Raw genomic sequence first — 14,657 nt, 5'->3', positions numbered from 1 at the left:
TCAATGAAAGTGGTTAATTTTTAGGCTTTTTTCTATTGTTTACAGTTTATTTTCAGTTTTCCTCTATTTCCCAAATTTGCTTTAATGTTTCTTATTTTATAAATAAATGAAACCTAAAACATAATACTAGGAGGTTAAAATAGTCTAAAGTCACCTGTTTCAATGTTAAAGATCTATGCTTCTATGATAGTTTCAAATGTAAAGATCTGTGATTAAAATAACTAACAGTTTCAAAGCAAGAAATCACTAACGAAAGACTATGGCTATAGAACGCTGTGTTTAAACATGTGGAATCCCAATGCCTGTTTCCACAGCACTCCCAGAAGTGACGGGCCAGGGTGTGTCCAGTGTAACACAGCAATCAGGGCGGCTGTATATAAATCTTGCTGAGAGCAAAAGTCTGAGAAAGAGGCCAGTAGTAAGAAGCATGACTCAGTGTTTATGAGATTCATCAGAACAGTCTATGTAAATGCCAGCCTATGAAACCCTGTGTGTGTGAATTATTTTTACAGCAATGTCATACTTGGTCAGAAGGCTATTTTAGCATGAAATAATTCTATAGGTGTGAGAAATACATTCTCCCCCCTCATAGGGCTCAGAGTGACATAATACTTTGGAGAGCTAATGAATTTTACAAAATGTTTTAAAAGCCGGTTCTGGAATGGTATTTTGATCTGCATCCACCACAGTGAGTTTATGTCTGGATTTTTTTGGAGACTGGAGTCAAGAGTGATGGTGCTTCAGGCCACAGTCCAGGGGGAATCAGCCAGCTGGCAAGCTCATGACCAGTTCCACACCAATGAGGTGGCTTTGCTTTGTGCATGGCTTGATGTTAGGGTCTTACACAGCAAATCCACAAATAAAGAATAGAAGAAATATTCAGCTACAGAATAAAATTCTCCCTCTTGTTTATCTTTCACTATGACCTATATACATGTCCTAAGACCATGTTTTCAATTTGCCTACAATCTAAAAAGAAAAAAAAAAACAGTTTTCTCAATGATCTTGATAAACACACAAAATATAAAACAAACCCTGAATTGAAATTGAGGTTTGTATTAATCCACACGGATGGGTCAAAACGCTGCTCACCTTTCTTTGAAAGGATCCAGGCCTCCAAAAGTCAGTGGCTTTGGGAGTCTGTTTATATGGTAGCTGCCAAAGGGTGAGAGAATTCTGCGTGATGTTTCAGCCAGGAGATGCTGCATACAAACCAAATCAGGCTGCTAAGGGCAGCGGGAAGATGAAAGCGTTAACAAAGCAGAGGATGGAGGCCAGAGAGTGACTTGCCCCCCGCCTCCCTGCAAAGGGACTCAGGGACACTGCCTTCCCAGGGAAGCAGCCAGGCACGTGTCCTCGCAGACATACCCATGGCAGGGGAGCAGCTAATCTATCCACCTGTCAGGACACTTCTGTCTGCCCAGGGCCAGGTGCTAGTCTGGCCAGCAACACAGGCCACTTGCTAGAGAAAACGTGTATGAAGAGCGCAAAGATTAGCAAAACGCTCCCACGTCAGGATGAGCTTCTGCCCCAGCCCTTACTTCTCTTCCATTCTGGAGAGCAAGAGGGAAGCATGCACAACTCTGTCTTGCACCCTTCAGTTAATTAATAGATCATTCTTCACAGCACAAAATAAAGGACATAATTGAATTGTTGGGCCTCTTTAAAAATAAGCCACTTATCCTTTTTTATTTTTTTTTAATTTTTATTGAAGTATAGTTGATTTACAATGTTGTGTAGCTTCAGGTGTAGAGCAGTGATTCAGTTATACATATTTTTTTTTCAGATTCTTTTCCCTTATAGTTCCCTGTACTACACAGTAAAACAAAGCCATTAAAGTCCTATTTTTTTTCAACTGAGAGAAAGAAATGGTTCCTACGAGTGGGAAATCTTCCATTAAAACCTTTCAGATAATTGAAAGTCCAGCAGCAGGCTGCCCCTCCCTCTCTGGCTATTCTTAGGGATGTTATTTTCCAGGCCATGGTCATTGCTGCAACTTCTCTACCGAGTCCAGAACCAGATTAAGTTCTCAACTCAGCGTGGGAGTGGAGAGCGGGGTTTCTCCCATCTTGTATGTGCCACGGGCCTATTTATGCCTTCCCACATCAGGCTCACATTTTTAGCACCATCACTCTCCGTCCTGACTCATGATCACTTGCTATAAACCATGACATTTCGCATATCTGGCTTTGCTTAAGAATGAGGTCACCTATGCAAGGGACTTTTCCAGACAACTGAAGCTTACCCTCTGTGTGACAATTTCTGTTCAATTTTTTCTCTGTTAATTATCTGAGTTGGATTTTGTATTTTCTGAAATTGCTCACATACCCCACCTTCTCTTAAATAGACACCGAGCTTAAATAGTTTTTCTTCCTTGATTATTCAGGGTCATTACTGTGAACTTTCTGTCACTGATGTTATGGCCTCCAAAGGCTGTGCAGGTATTTAGGAGCATTTGCCCTACATGACACTTGCTGAGAATCTGGGTCCATTTCTTTTTTTTTTTTTTATAAATTTATTTATTTATTTATTTTTGGCTGTGTTGGGTCTTCATTGCTGTGCGCGGGCTTTCTCTAGTTGCGGCGAGCAGTGGGGGCTACTGTTTGTTGCGATGTGCAGGCTTCTCATTGTCGTGGCTTCTCTTGTTGTGGAGCACAGGCTCTAGGTGCGGGCTTCAGTAGTTGTGGCACATGGGCTCAGTAGTTGTGGCTCGCGGGCTCTAGAGCACAGGCTCAGTAGTTGTGGCGCACGGGCTTAGTTGCTCCGCGGCATGTGGGATCTTCCTGGGGCCAGGGCTTGAACCCATGTCCCTTGCATTGGCAGGCGGATTCTTAACTGGGTCCATTTCTTAAAGGTTTGTTTGATTTTGGTTTTGTTTGTGCAGTTCCCCTATTGTAAGTTATAAGCAATTACAGCCTCTGGCAACCATTTCTCCCACCACCTTACTCTGAGAAACCGAGCTCGTGGGTATTCTGTCAAAGCGCAAATTAAGTAATAAGGATGACGATGAGCACTAACATTTGTGGGTCTTTGCTACTTTCCCAGCATTCTTCAAATGACTTACAGGTATCATCATACCAATGGGCTCAGAAAGAGAGTCTGGGGGATCTCCCTGCGAGAAAAGAACCAATTATAAAGATACGGGTTTTTTTGTTTGCTTGTTTTGGTTTTTTGTGTGGTACGCGGGCCTCTCACTGTTGTGGCCTCTCCCGTTGTGGACCACAGGCTCTGGATGCACAGGCTCAGCAGCCATGGTTCACGGGCCCAGCCACTCCGCGGCATGTGGGATCTTCTCGGACCGGGGCACGAACCCGTGTCCCCTGCATCGGCAGGTGGACTCTCAACCACTGTGCCACCAGGGAAGCCCAAAGATATGTTTTTAATACTCAATTGCAGGTGTCTGAAGGAAAGCTGCCTTTGTGTAACTTTCAGTTTTCCGGAGACCTTGGGTCAGCCGATGTGGCCAAATAAAGTGAACTCCAGACACATGAGCTCTTGCTCTTGCAAGTCATTCCATTCTGACCTTTTGGAAGGATTTCCTTCTATGTCTCACCACTTTTCAAACATGCCTCCCCCCTGAATCCTGTTATTCTTCACTTATCTCCTATTTCCCTTCCAATTCCACCTCCACCTTCCTTCTTTCCTTTCTCCCTCTGTTCCTTCACCCCTATATGTGTCTCCAAGTATAACCAGCAGTTTTCTGAGGCACTGCTAAGCTGGCAGACTCGAGAGCAAAAGCGAAACTGTACAGCAGAGAACTTGAGTCCTAATCCCAGCTCTTCTGGCCAGCTGTGTCACCCGGACTGAGCTCACCCAATCTAGACTCACTCACTCAATCAAACAATTCTTCTGTCTCCAGCAAGAGAGTGACAACAATGAAGGAAAAAGATACAAATAAACTTACTTACAAAATAGAAATAGATCCACGGACATAGGAAACAAACTTATGGTTACCAAAGGGAAAAGGAGGGGAGAGATAAATTAGAAGTTTGGGATTAATATATCCACACTACTATATATAAAATAGATAACCAATAAGGACCTACTGTATAGCACAGGAAACTATACTTAGTATTTTGTAATAACCTATAAGAGAAGAGAATCTGAAGAAGACTGTATATAACTGAATCACTGTGCTGTACACCTGAAACTAATGCAACATTGTAAATCAACTATACTTCAATAAAAAAAAGATAATGAATGTGTTTGGTAACCACACGGAAATTGTTGTTAACAGTGAGTTAAAAAGAATGCTTTATAGACTATATTCAGAATTTGGGATTTGAACTGGAGCTCACATTTAATTGTACACTATTCATAAAGAAAATGGTAATGATAAAATTACAGAGAAAAGGTTTCCGCTAAAAAATGCATTTTGAGAATTTCACTGTATTAATTACTACTTATTTATACATAATACTACTAAATCTAAATAAGTTTCTGAATCGAAATAATGTTTGCACATGTTTTCACGCATCAGTTTTTAATATAAGACATCTAAACAAGAGCAAAAGAAAGCTTACTGTAGGTCATTTAAAACTCTGTCATTTGTTAAAAACAAACAAAGAAAAAACAATGAAGGAAGCTGGAAAACAAAAAGCTGTACTCACAACCTTGATGGCAAATAAGGAACAACTTCTAACTGTTTTAAAAAAGCCATTCTCATTATTAAAAATTCACTAAATACCCACAATATTTCAGTCACTCTAAAACTAGTCACAGACCCTATCTTCCAAATAGTTTATCAGTGTTTTATTTTTCTTTCACCTAGGTAGACAGTGAAACAGTCTCCCAATTTATTCAACCAAATCATAGACAGCCCAGCACCATATTTTTCTCACAGCAGGTTCTCAGTAATAGTGATTGATTACTCGGTTATCCAAGGGTTTTTTTTTTAACATAAAACAGTCAAAAACTAAGAAATGAACCTCTCTTGGGTCAAAGTGAACTCACTACCTAGCCCTCCCATAAACCTGCCGAGTTGCTCACATTTTATTTAAAGAGAATTAAATGTTCCAGAATATCTGGTGGGAAGACATGAATGTGGCAGAGGGTCCTGGAATGGGAGTCAGGTGATCTGGGAGCAAAGTCTGGCTCTGTTCTTTACTGGTGGTGAAACCTTGGTCAAACTTCTTGCCCCACTGAACCTCAGTTTCCTCAACTGCAAAGGGAAATAATAGCTACCTCACAAGAGTATTTTGGGTATTAAGTGGAAAAATCTATTTCTTAGAGCTAAGACAGATAATCAACAAATTCGAACTAAAGGGAGCTAAAAATCATCCCTGTTTCTATAAAATGTAAATAGGGCTTCCTGGCTCTCTTGTCCACCATGGTCCTATTCATGTTTTTATTACTGTGGGTGGAGGACACATTCTTATCTTAGTACATACATACCTGCAACAGCCCTAATATATTATTGTTCTCATTTGACAGATGAGGCCAGTCTGGAAGGTCTTCAACTTTCCTCTCAAGGACTGAAAATCTTCTCTCCCAATCTCTCTCATGACATTAATACTGGCCCAGAAGCAGCAGAACAAGCTGGGCAAGCTTGGTGTAGTGGCTGGGATTGGGGGAGTCTAATTTTTACCCTTTGGACCACACAGCAGAGGATCTAAGGCTCTAATAGTTCCACTCTGTCTGCTGATCTGCCCAATGTGGTTTTGCAGAGCACCCCATTCCCTCCCCTGCCTCTCTCCAATCCATTCATGCTTTAATTCCACCAGTATTTACAGATTCCAAGCAATCATGCGTAAAAACTAGCCTCATTATTTTACAGTAACATTTCGTATGAAGTGTGCACCATATACAAAAGGTCTGTATGGCACTCCTTGACCTTACTGTTTCTCACCTCCTTCTAGTAAACCAACCAGAATTCCCTTATACGGTCGCCATCCCCTCTTCAGATTCAGATCTCTAGGAGTCTGCACCTGTTCATCCACTTATTCATTTTACTAAGCCACTACAATGTCTCATGCATTGTGCAAGCCTCTTGCCTTATGGCTTCATTCATTCTAAAAACACTGTGTTCTTTTTGTGCTTAGCACAGTCATGGCTCATGGTCCCAAGAAGCCCCTGAAACATGTAGCAGCTCCAAAGCACTGAATGCTGAGTAAACTGACCAGTATGTTTGTTCCTCATCCATCAGGTGATCCCCACAAGCTGAAAGAGTGTCTCCCCCTCATCTTTTTCTAAGGAACAGACTTAAGTATTCCCTGACAGGAAAAGAAGTAAAGAAGATCTGCATGCAGCAGTTCCTTAAGGTTGATGGCAAGGTCCCAACTGATAGACCTCATCTACTGGCTTCAAGGAGGTCAGCAGCATTGGCAAGACTGGGGAGAATTTCTATCTGATCTGTGATACAAGGGTTACTTTGTTGTTCATCGTATGATACTGGAGGAGCCAAGTACAGCTTGTACAAAGTTAAGAAAGATCTTTGTGGGCGCAAAAGGAATCCCTCATTTGGTGATCCATGATGCTCGCACCATCCACCATCCTATCCCCTTCAAAGTGAACGACACCATTTAGACTGATCTGGAATCTGGCAAGATGACTGATTTCAACAAGTTTGACACTGGTAACCTGTATATGGTGATCAGAGGCGCTACCTTGGGAAGAACTGGTGTGATCGCCAGCAGAAAGAGACAACCAGCTTCTCTTGATGTGGTTCATGTGGAAGATGCCAACGGCAACATCTTGGCCTCCCCACTCTCCAACATTTTTGTTATTGCAAAGGCAAAAGACCATGGATTTCTTTTCTCTGAGAAAAAGACATCTGCCTTACCATTTCTAAAGAGAGAGACAAGAGACTGGCAGTCAAACAGGGCAGTCAGTGAAATGACCGCTAGGTGACATGATTGGAAGGGTCTTTGTACTTAATTAAAGATAATGTGTCACGATTAATGGCAAAAAATACCTCACAAACAAACAAACAAGCAAACAAACAAAAACTGCTTACTGAGCTTCAGGCCCTGCACCAGGTTCTGGAGATACAGTGGTGAGCAAACCCATACAGAGACCCTGGTCCCTACTCTCGTTAATCAAACAAACATGCCCAATAGAGATATAATAACAAGTTGAGGTAAATGACCTAAAAACATCACCCCAAAACCTGACTTAGACTCATGAATTGGGGAGGCTGGGTGGGAGGGGTCATTCAGCAAAAGGCTTCCCTTCTCCTTAACCTGATCAGAAGAGGTAGGAGTTATTCAAGCTTAGGGAGATAGGAGGAGAATCCAGCAGAAGCTGGACAGCAGATGGGTCAGATCCCAGAGTCAGGTTAAGAGTGTTGTTGGTTCTTCAAAGGGCAATGGAAAGTGATAATAAGGATTTAAGGGAATGATGGGACAGATGTGAAAGATGCTTTCACAATGATCTCCCTGGTAGCAGTGGGAGAGCGGTTTGCGGGAGACCAACTTGTTAGCTGGCCATTGCAGTCATCTGGATGACTTAGTGATGTCTGGGATATGGTGGGTGGGGAAGGGATGGAGGAAAAGAAAGTTCCCAGCTGGAGAAACTGGATGAATAATAATGCCGTTCACTGAGATAAGGAACTGCAGGAAAGGACCAGCTTGGGGGCAAATGGAGAGAAGCAGCATTGTTCCAGGTTCTGTGCTGAGGGCTGTAGGTACATTATTTTGGCTTTATGACAAACCTGCAAAGTAGGTATCATTATCTCATTTTTCAGATAAAAACCCAAGGCTGTATTATCAGCTTAGTTTTTCTAACCCAACCTTTGTGGCTCTGATTTTGCAGGGCAATCTAGTGCCCAATTAGCCTCCCAAGAGCTCTTAAGAAGAAAGATTACCTTTCCCTGGAAACCAAAGCCCAAAGTCACAGAGCTCAGAGCGGAATGGATTTGGAACGTTGCCAGAGATTTTGAGTAGGCTACTCTGGGACCCATGGCAGGCAGCCACATATGATTGTGCAGGTTGCATACTGCACAAACCCAGAGGGTGCCAGTCATATCAAAGTCCATGTGAATGCTGCCTCCTGAATATATCAGCCCTGTCCCTCTCCAGTTTCTTTTCAAAGAAGACTCCAAACTCCGACTCTCCAATAAACCTCAGGGTTCAAAAAGAATCAGTGACCAAGGCAACACCGTGCACCTTACCCCTCTGGTCCCAGATGTTCTTTCCTCTCTTGCAGCCTTCATTCAGACCCAGGTATTCATCCCTGACCCTTGTCTGCTTACCTAGTACCCCAGGGAGGAGTAGATGTAAAGGTAGAGTGAGACGTCCATCACCAAACCACTATTGCTTACAAGAGCTCCCCAGACTGATACACCAAACCTAAAACATTGTTAATATCTGCCCAAATAAATGCTACGTAGAAATAAACAAGTTATACCAAAGCTGTCACCTTTTTACGTAGTTAACATAAAATATTCCTCAAATTTCTGATTAAAGGGCGTCCTTGCTCACCTGCTCGCATCTTCCCAGACCCAAGGTGATGTCTGAACAGCAGTGACCAATTGTTTATCTTTGAGGAAGATCAGTCCCCTCTGAGATTTACACTGAAAAAGCCTGGTTCTTCTCCACAGGCCCGGGGGCTGGGACAAACCACAGCTCTCGGTCTGAAAGCTCAGGCAGTGAGAAATGGAGCTGACTCTAAGACTAAAGCAATCAAGGGTCCTTTTCTCATCAGCCCCTAAGACGGTGGAACCACATTCACAGAAGTACTCTGGATTCCTGAGTTTCTTGCTTGGGAATGCTCCGGCAAGAGGCACAGTCTCAAGTGCACCAGCCCTCGGTTATGATGGGGAGGGAGCTGATCCTGTGGTCTGTGATCAGAACGAGTTCAGCTTTCCAAATGAAACTCCTCCGCCAGCATCTCCATCATTACTAGTCCTTACCACCATGGCCCTTTAAAAGGTACCAACATTCTTTTTTTTTTTTTTTTGCAGTACGCGGGCCTCTCACTGTTGTGGCCTCTCCCGTTGCAGAGCACAGGCTCCGGACACGCAGGCTCAGTGGCCATGGCTCACGGGCCCAGCCGCTTTGCGGCATGTGGGATCTTCCCGGACCGGGGCACGAACCCGTGTCCCCTGCATCGGCAGGCAGACTCTCAACCACTGCGCCACCAGGGAAGCCCGAAACATTCATTTTAAACACGCTTTTTATTGATACACATGACCTTGTTCCTATAAAGGAAATCGGGAAGGATATATTTCTCAATTTCCAATCAAATGATTCCTCTGCAGACATGCTGCAGTGTTTTTCTTTTTTGGAAAACCCATCTCCTCTATCAACTCTAATGTGGTTGTTCATTTAGAGTTCTGAATGTGCTTCCTTATACCTATGCTACATACCACAGAGTATAAGTTGACATTTAGGGTCATCCAGAATTTTTCTTCTACGGAAATCCACATATGGACCAACTCCCACTGCAGAAAGGAGCCCTTCGCCTGCAGCTGTCACTGCTCAAGTGGCAGATGCACTCCCCAGACTCTAGCAGTGACGGTGACCCTCTCCCCACAGCATTCCTGGGATATTGATGTGCCCTGTATCCTTCTACTGGCAGCTGACACTCCCACCACACAAATGCCCGATGCTGGCTCATGACCCACCTCTGAGGGCATGTGGGCTGCAGTGGTGCCCCACCCCTGAGCAGCTGCTTGTATTGCATCAGCTGGTGGGATCTGGCAATGGGAGAGGCTTGGCAGGCAGTCTACTCGGTATGGGGACCCTGGCTTCCTGCCAGCCAGAGTTCCAGGGGTCTAATTCCTTATTTACTTTTTTTTTTTTTCCTCCGAAGTTCATGGGAACTTGGACCATTTACTGACATCATGAGGCTGTCTTGGCCTGAATACATTTTTGAGCTGACCACTATGAAACTGGAGGACATTTCCCAAATCACAGTCTAGGGCTGGGAGCCCTCATTCCCTACCCGTCTTCAATTTCTCTTACCACAGAAAGAGTATAACTAAGAATGACTAAGACATCACTATGGAAATGGCGTAACTAAAAATGGAAAGCATGGCTAAAATTTAAGGATGGACCTAGAACTATAGGATTTGATCTCTGTCCCTATTCCAGCTAGAAATGGGCAGGTGGAAAAGGAAGCTGGGTGGGCACTGGCAGGAGAGAAAGAAAATGTGTTTCCACTCGTTTCTAGTTCTAGCAGTGAGTATACAGATCAGACGGGACGGGAACCCAGGTAACAAACATCATCCTTTGATCACCATCTCTACAGCCTCGGGGTGGGGGGGGCGGTCTTACTCTCCTGGTGTTTATTCTACTGTCTTGGTCGTTGAACAATAATTGGATCAGTTCCTTATTTGTCAAGAAGGCACCATTTCTGGAGGCTGTGCTTGGGAGGAGTGACTATTTCCCTTGCTGTCCTCCACCTCCAGGTAAGGTGTTTTACAGAGAAGCTCCAGGCACCCAAGCCTGTTCTAACCACGCAGAAGGCAGTCCCCCTTGAGAAGCATTTGAGATCCAGGAGGTGGTGATCCAAGGCCACACTTGAGGTTTACTTTTGCCATTTCTGATAAATGCCACATACTCTCGGGAATGAAGGGTGGATATCAGAAGGGGAGATTTAAGGAAAAGCCAGATGAGATTAAGTAAGTGAATCTGCATCAGTTTAAGGACCAGCAGAACTGGGGTGAAAAAGAGAATTAAGAGACCACTCTCTCAATTTCAATAGAATTAAGCTCCAAACTACCTGATTAAAAATGAAAAACATCCCTTCTCCTTCAAAGGTTTCTGCTCAACCCAAGGGCCTGGCCTAGAAGAGCAGAGCTTCTCTCCTCACAATGACAGATGAATAATAAATGCTCCTAGTCGGAAGAAAGGGCATACAAACAATTTCTCCAAAGTTGTGATTATTGGAGATGCTATTATTGGCTAATAGCAGTTTCATTTTACAAGTTAAAATTCCTTTGGTCTATTGAAATTAGCTAATTCCAATGACAAGGTTATGTTAATGTAACGGAGCAGGACCCTATGAGGCCTTCCTGGAACAGACTCCTCTCCCACCTTGTCCTCCACCTTTTTCCTGTCTGTAAAAAAAACTTTAGCCTCCTAGGCCTTCCCTGAGTTCCAAAGAGTAAATTTAATGAGAGAAGTGAGAAAATGCAGGAAAAAAGGAAAACAGTCAAGCAAGACAAAATAATCATAGTTTAGCCATTAAACAAAGTCAAGGACTTTTAGTTCCTCTTCAAGGGCTATAGATAATATTCTGAGCCATATCCTTTGAGCTCTTTGCAGATAATGAAACTGCCACCAGGTGGAAGAAGTTAACTGTATGCGGCCCACAAGCACATAGAGCCCAGACCAGTTGGAATCAGAAGGTTGATGATGCTGACTCCCAATTACCTCACCACCAACCAATCAGAAGAATGTTCATGAGTTGATCACGTACCCCACAACCCCTCTCCCTCACCCTGTCTTTTAAAACCTTGCCCTAAAAGCCACTGGGGAGTTCAGGCCTTCTGAGCACTAACTACTTGGACTTCTTGCTTGGCACCTGCAATAAATGCTGCATTTTCCTTCACCGCAACCCAGTGTCAGTAGTTTGGCTTTACTGCATGCAGGCAAGAGGACCCAAGTTTGGTTTGGTACCATTAAGACTTTGGAAGGGACAATGGCTATTCCAAACCATTAAAAGACATGTATCATATCTACAGAATATCAAAGCAAGAATTCAAGTAGGTAGACAAAAACCTGCCCATTAGACTTTTTTTAGGTGTCATATAGATAAATCTATGTCAACTTCTGATGGAAAACAGCTTAAACATAACACCTAAATTCTATCTAATTCTGGTCTAATAAAGCATAAGTGAAAACCAGCATGATAATTTTCTTCTCCCTAAAATGTTTTCCAAAGGATTAGTCTAATTTTTTAAAATCCTACCATTTTATTACGGATAAGCTTCTCACAAATGAGTGCCATAATTATTGACTTAATATTTTTCTCCTAAACAAAGGGTATATATCCTCTAAAGTAAAAGGTTTACCTACTACTATAGTTGAATGTTGCATATTAAGTAAAATTTTTATTTACCTAGAAAATGTAATTTATCAGGGGAAATGTGACACTAAAAGTGACCAAACCACCTTTACTGTGGCTGAATATGAAAGGATAATTGTGATCTCTAACAAGAAACCTATCCTAAGAAAAAAATTAAAATTAGCAGTAATTGTTCTTCTGGCTAAAGCAGGAAGCTGGGAATAGTATTTCAACCACTTCTTTTTCCTGTCACTCTTTTAATAATGTAGAGTAATTGCTCGCCTAATGAAGGAACTCGGTAAATAAACTTACTCATTACTTTCAACTGATTTCTCTGAAATAGGGAATTTCTCCGTCACAGCAGTTGCTCTTCAGAAATGAGACAAACCTCTTGCTCACATCAAACCCCACCGTCTAAATGTTTATTATTAAAATAAATGTTATGGGAGTGGAACACAGGTGCAGTCTACAACTGCGTGATCGCAGATTGCTATTTATTTTCACCCACGAAACAATGAATTGCCAAAATTGACCTTTTCTGATTATTTCTCACTCAGTGTTAGGTAAGTAACAAAGAGCATACTTATACTATCAGAAATGCAAGTGATTTCTTCAATCAGTTTTCTCCTTCGTGTGCTCAAGTTAACCTGTAAGAGGGTCAGCAGTAAACACAGAAACGATCACAAACCTCAATTCTGAAATCCCCACAGACTATCAACTCTCTGGGAGGCTTAAGGTAGAAAACAAAGTACTTATATTAGCATTAATCAACTTTAATGGTCTTTTTAAAGATACTTACAGTAAAATCTTTTTAAGAATCACACATCTGTCTTCACGCCCTTTGTAGTGTGAGGGTAAATGAATGACAGTAATAACCTGCAAATAGTCTGCCTTGTGATTAAGACGTCATCTTAATGCAGACTTTATATTTTGGCTTTTATGAAGGTTTAAAGGTTAAAGGCAACATAAATTATGCATCTCCTCCTATGCCAGGCCTGTACAAGGTGCTTTCCCTGTTCATTAAAGATATTGCTTCCAAATGGGCAAAAGCTTTGTTTTAAGGGCCAAAAGAGAAACATTTCCCTTACGTTCATTACTGCAATGCTGGAGAACCAAAACAATTCGGAATTAGGAAACTGCTAGAATGTTGTTCCAGAATGTATAGCAACTGTTGATAGACACAGTGAAATTACCCTTCACTCTTTGAACAACAGTACAGTTAGAGCCAGCCAACATGCTGGTCTCTTCCCAGGAGAACAATGGTCTGGCAAGCCTCACACCACCAGCGACAGTTGGGGTTCTCCCGTTCTGCCTCTGCCCCAAGTTGCAGTTCTGAACAGGGACCGGAGAGACTCGATTCGCACTGGAATATCCCTAACTCCCGCACTGGAGCAAGCTCCGCGCGAGGGATGCTCGGGTAAACTGCGCATTCTCACACGTTACTCCTAGTCGGCATTATTACTTCCTCACTTACGTTTTGCCACGCCCTCCAGCTAAAGTACGGTTTCTTCTCCTTTTACACTTACACGTACCGCATCTGCAGAAGTCTGGGCTCTTTTTCTCAAGGACCACACCCATTTATCCTCTAGCCTCCAGGAGCAAATTGTAGATTTGGCTGGATCTGCCTCTCTCCAACCTCAAGCCAAAGGAACCAAAGCTGGACACACAGCACCCAACTTCAGCCGAGTCACGACTACCCCCAGCCCGGCACTTTGGCTATGAGGGAGGATTATGGAGACAGACTGCCCGCTGCAAACCCCAGAGTTCCCGAGATTCTTTCCAGGGGACAGTCCGTACACCCTGACAACTAAGTGGCAAAGTTGTTTCTTCCTCCTCTGCTGCAATGTCCTTTCTTTTTCATCAACGCGCGCGTGCACGCGCGCGCGCACCAACACACACAGCCTTGCTCCCCCAACTTACCAGTTTAGACTTGGCGCGTTGCAAAAATTCTTCCATGTCGTTCCGAGTGGTTTGGACCAGAGGTACCCGGAGAGCGCGGAGGACTATCTCCTCCGGGGCGAGACGTGCCGGGTCCCCGGACAGGGGCCGGCCCGGACGCAGCGACCGGCTGCTCCCTCCTACCGCTCGGAAGCGGCTGAGGTTGTGGCTGCGCCCTCGTCTGTCGTCTCGCAGGGCTCCCGCCCCACCCGGCGCCCGGCTGCCGGCTCGGGGCGCCTGACTCTGCCCTAATAAGGAAAGTGGGTGTGACGCCCGGGAGCCCCAGGGCGCGCCCCGCACGCTGGCTGGCACGCGCCTGCGGGGCCGGAGCTCTGGGCCGAGTCTCGGGGGCGGGGGTGTTGGCGGATGGCGAGGGGCTCCTCCGCCAATCGCAGGGCCCCGCTGCGGCCTCCTGACGTGGCGCGCCGAAAGATGCTGCAACCATGGACAGCGCCCAGAAGTGCGAGCCAAGTGCAAGGGGCTGCTGCAGAGGGAGGCTCTGCCGCAGGCACAGCCGCTGTCAGCCAGGGGAAGTGGAAAGAGGACGAGAGAGCCCCCCACCCCCACCCCCGCCCCGAGAGCCTCCCTTCTCGGCCAGCGCCTCCCTGGCTGGCTGGCAGGTTACAGAGGGCTCCAGGGGTCACTTAATGAGCTGGCTCTGCTAGCCTGGCCAGGGGATGCACTCAGCTAGATTGAGAGGTGGAGGGGGTTACTGCTGAGCTAAAAGCAGTACGACCTTGATGGAGAATAATCCGAAGAGCAGGCTA

General features: G+C 44.3%; 1 protein-coding gene and 1 pseudogene across 1 annotated transcript in view; one reads left to right on the top strand and one right to left on the bottom strand.

The window, feature by feature from the left end:
- PRUNE2 (prune homolog 2 with BCH domain) overlaps positions 1-14,020 on the bottom strand; it is a 269,696-nt gene extending 255,676 nt beyond the window's left edge. The window contains exon 1 of the mRNA XM_060154956.1: positions 13,873-14,020. Within this exon, the coding sequence (XP_060010939.1) occupies positions 13,873-13,908 (36 nt within the window). The 5' untranslated portion in view covers positions 13,909-14,020. The remainder of the gene's footprint in view (positions 1-13,872) is intronic.
- On the top strand, positions 6,049-6,833 carry LOC132523086 (small ribosomal subunit protein eS4-like; annotated as a pseudogene).
- Positions 14,021-14,657: the final 637 nt, after the last annotated feature.

This window comes from Lagenorhynchus albirostris, chromosome 7 (assembly GCF_949774975.1).
Source record: "Lagenorhynchus albirostris chromosome 7, mLagAlb1.1, whole genome shotgun sequence".
NCBI lineage: Eukaryota > Metazoa > Chordata > Mammalia > Artiodactyla > Delphinidae > Lagenorhynchus > Lagenorhynchus albirostris.
The sequence above is the reverse complement of the archived record's forward strand: the minus strand, read 5'-3'. Positions and strand labels throughout refer to the sequence as shown.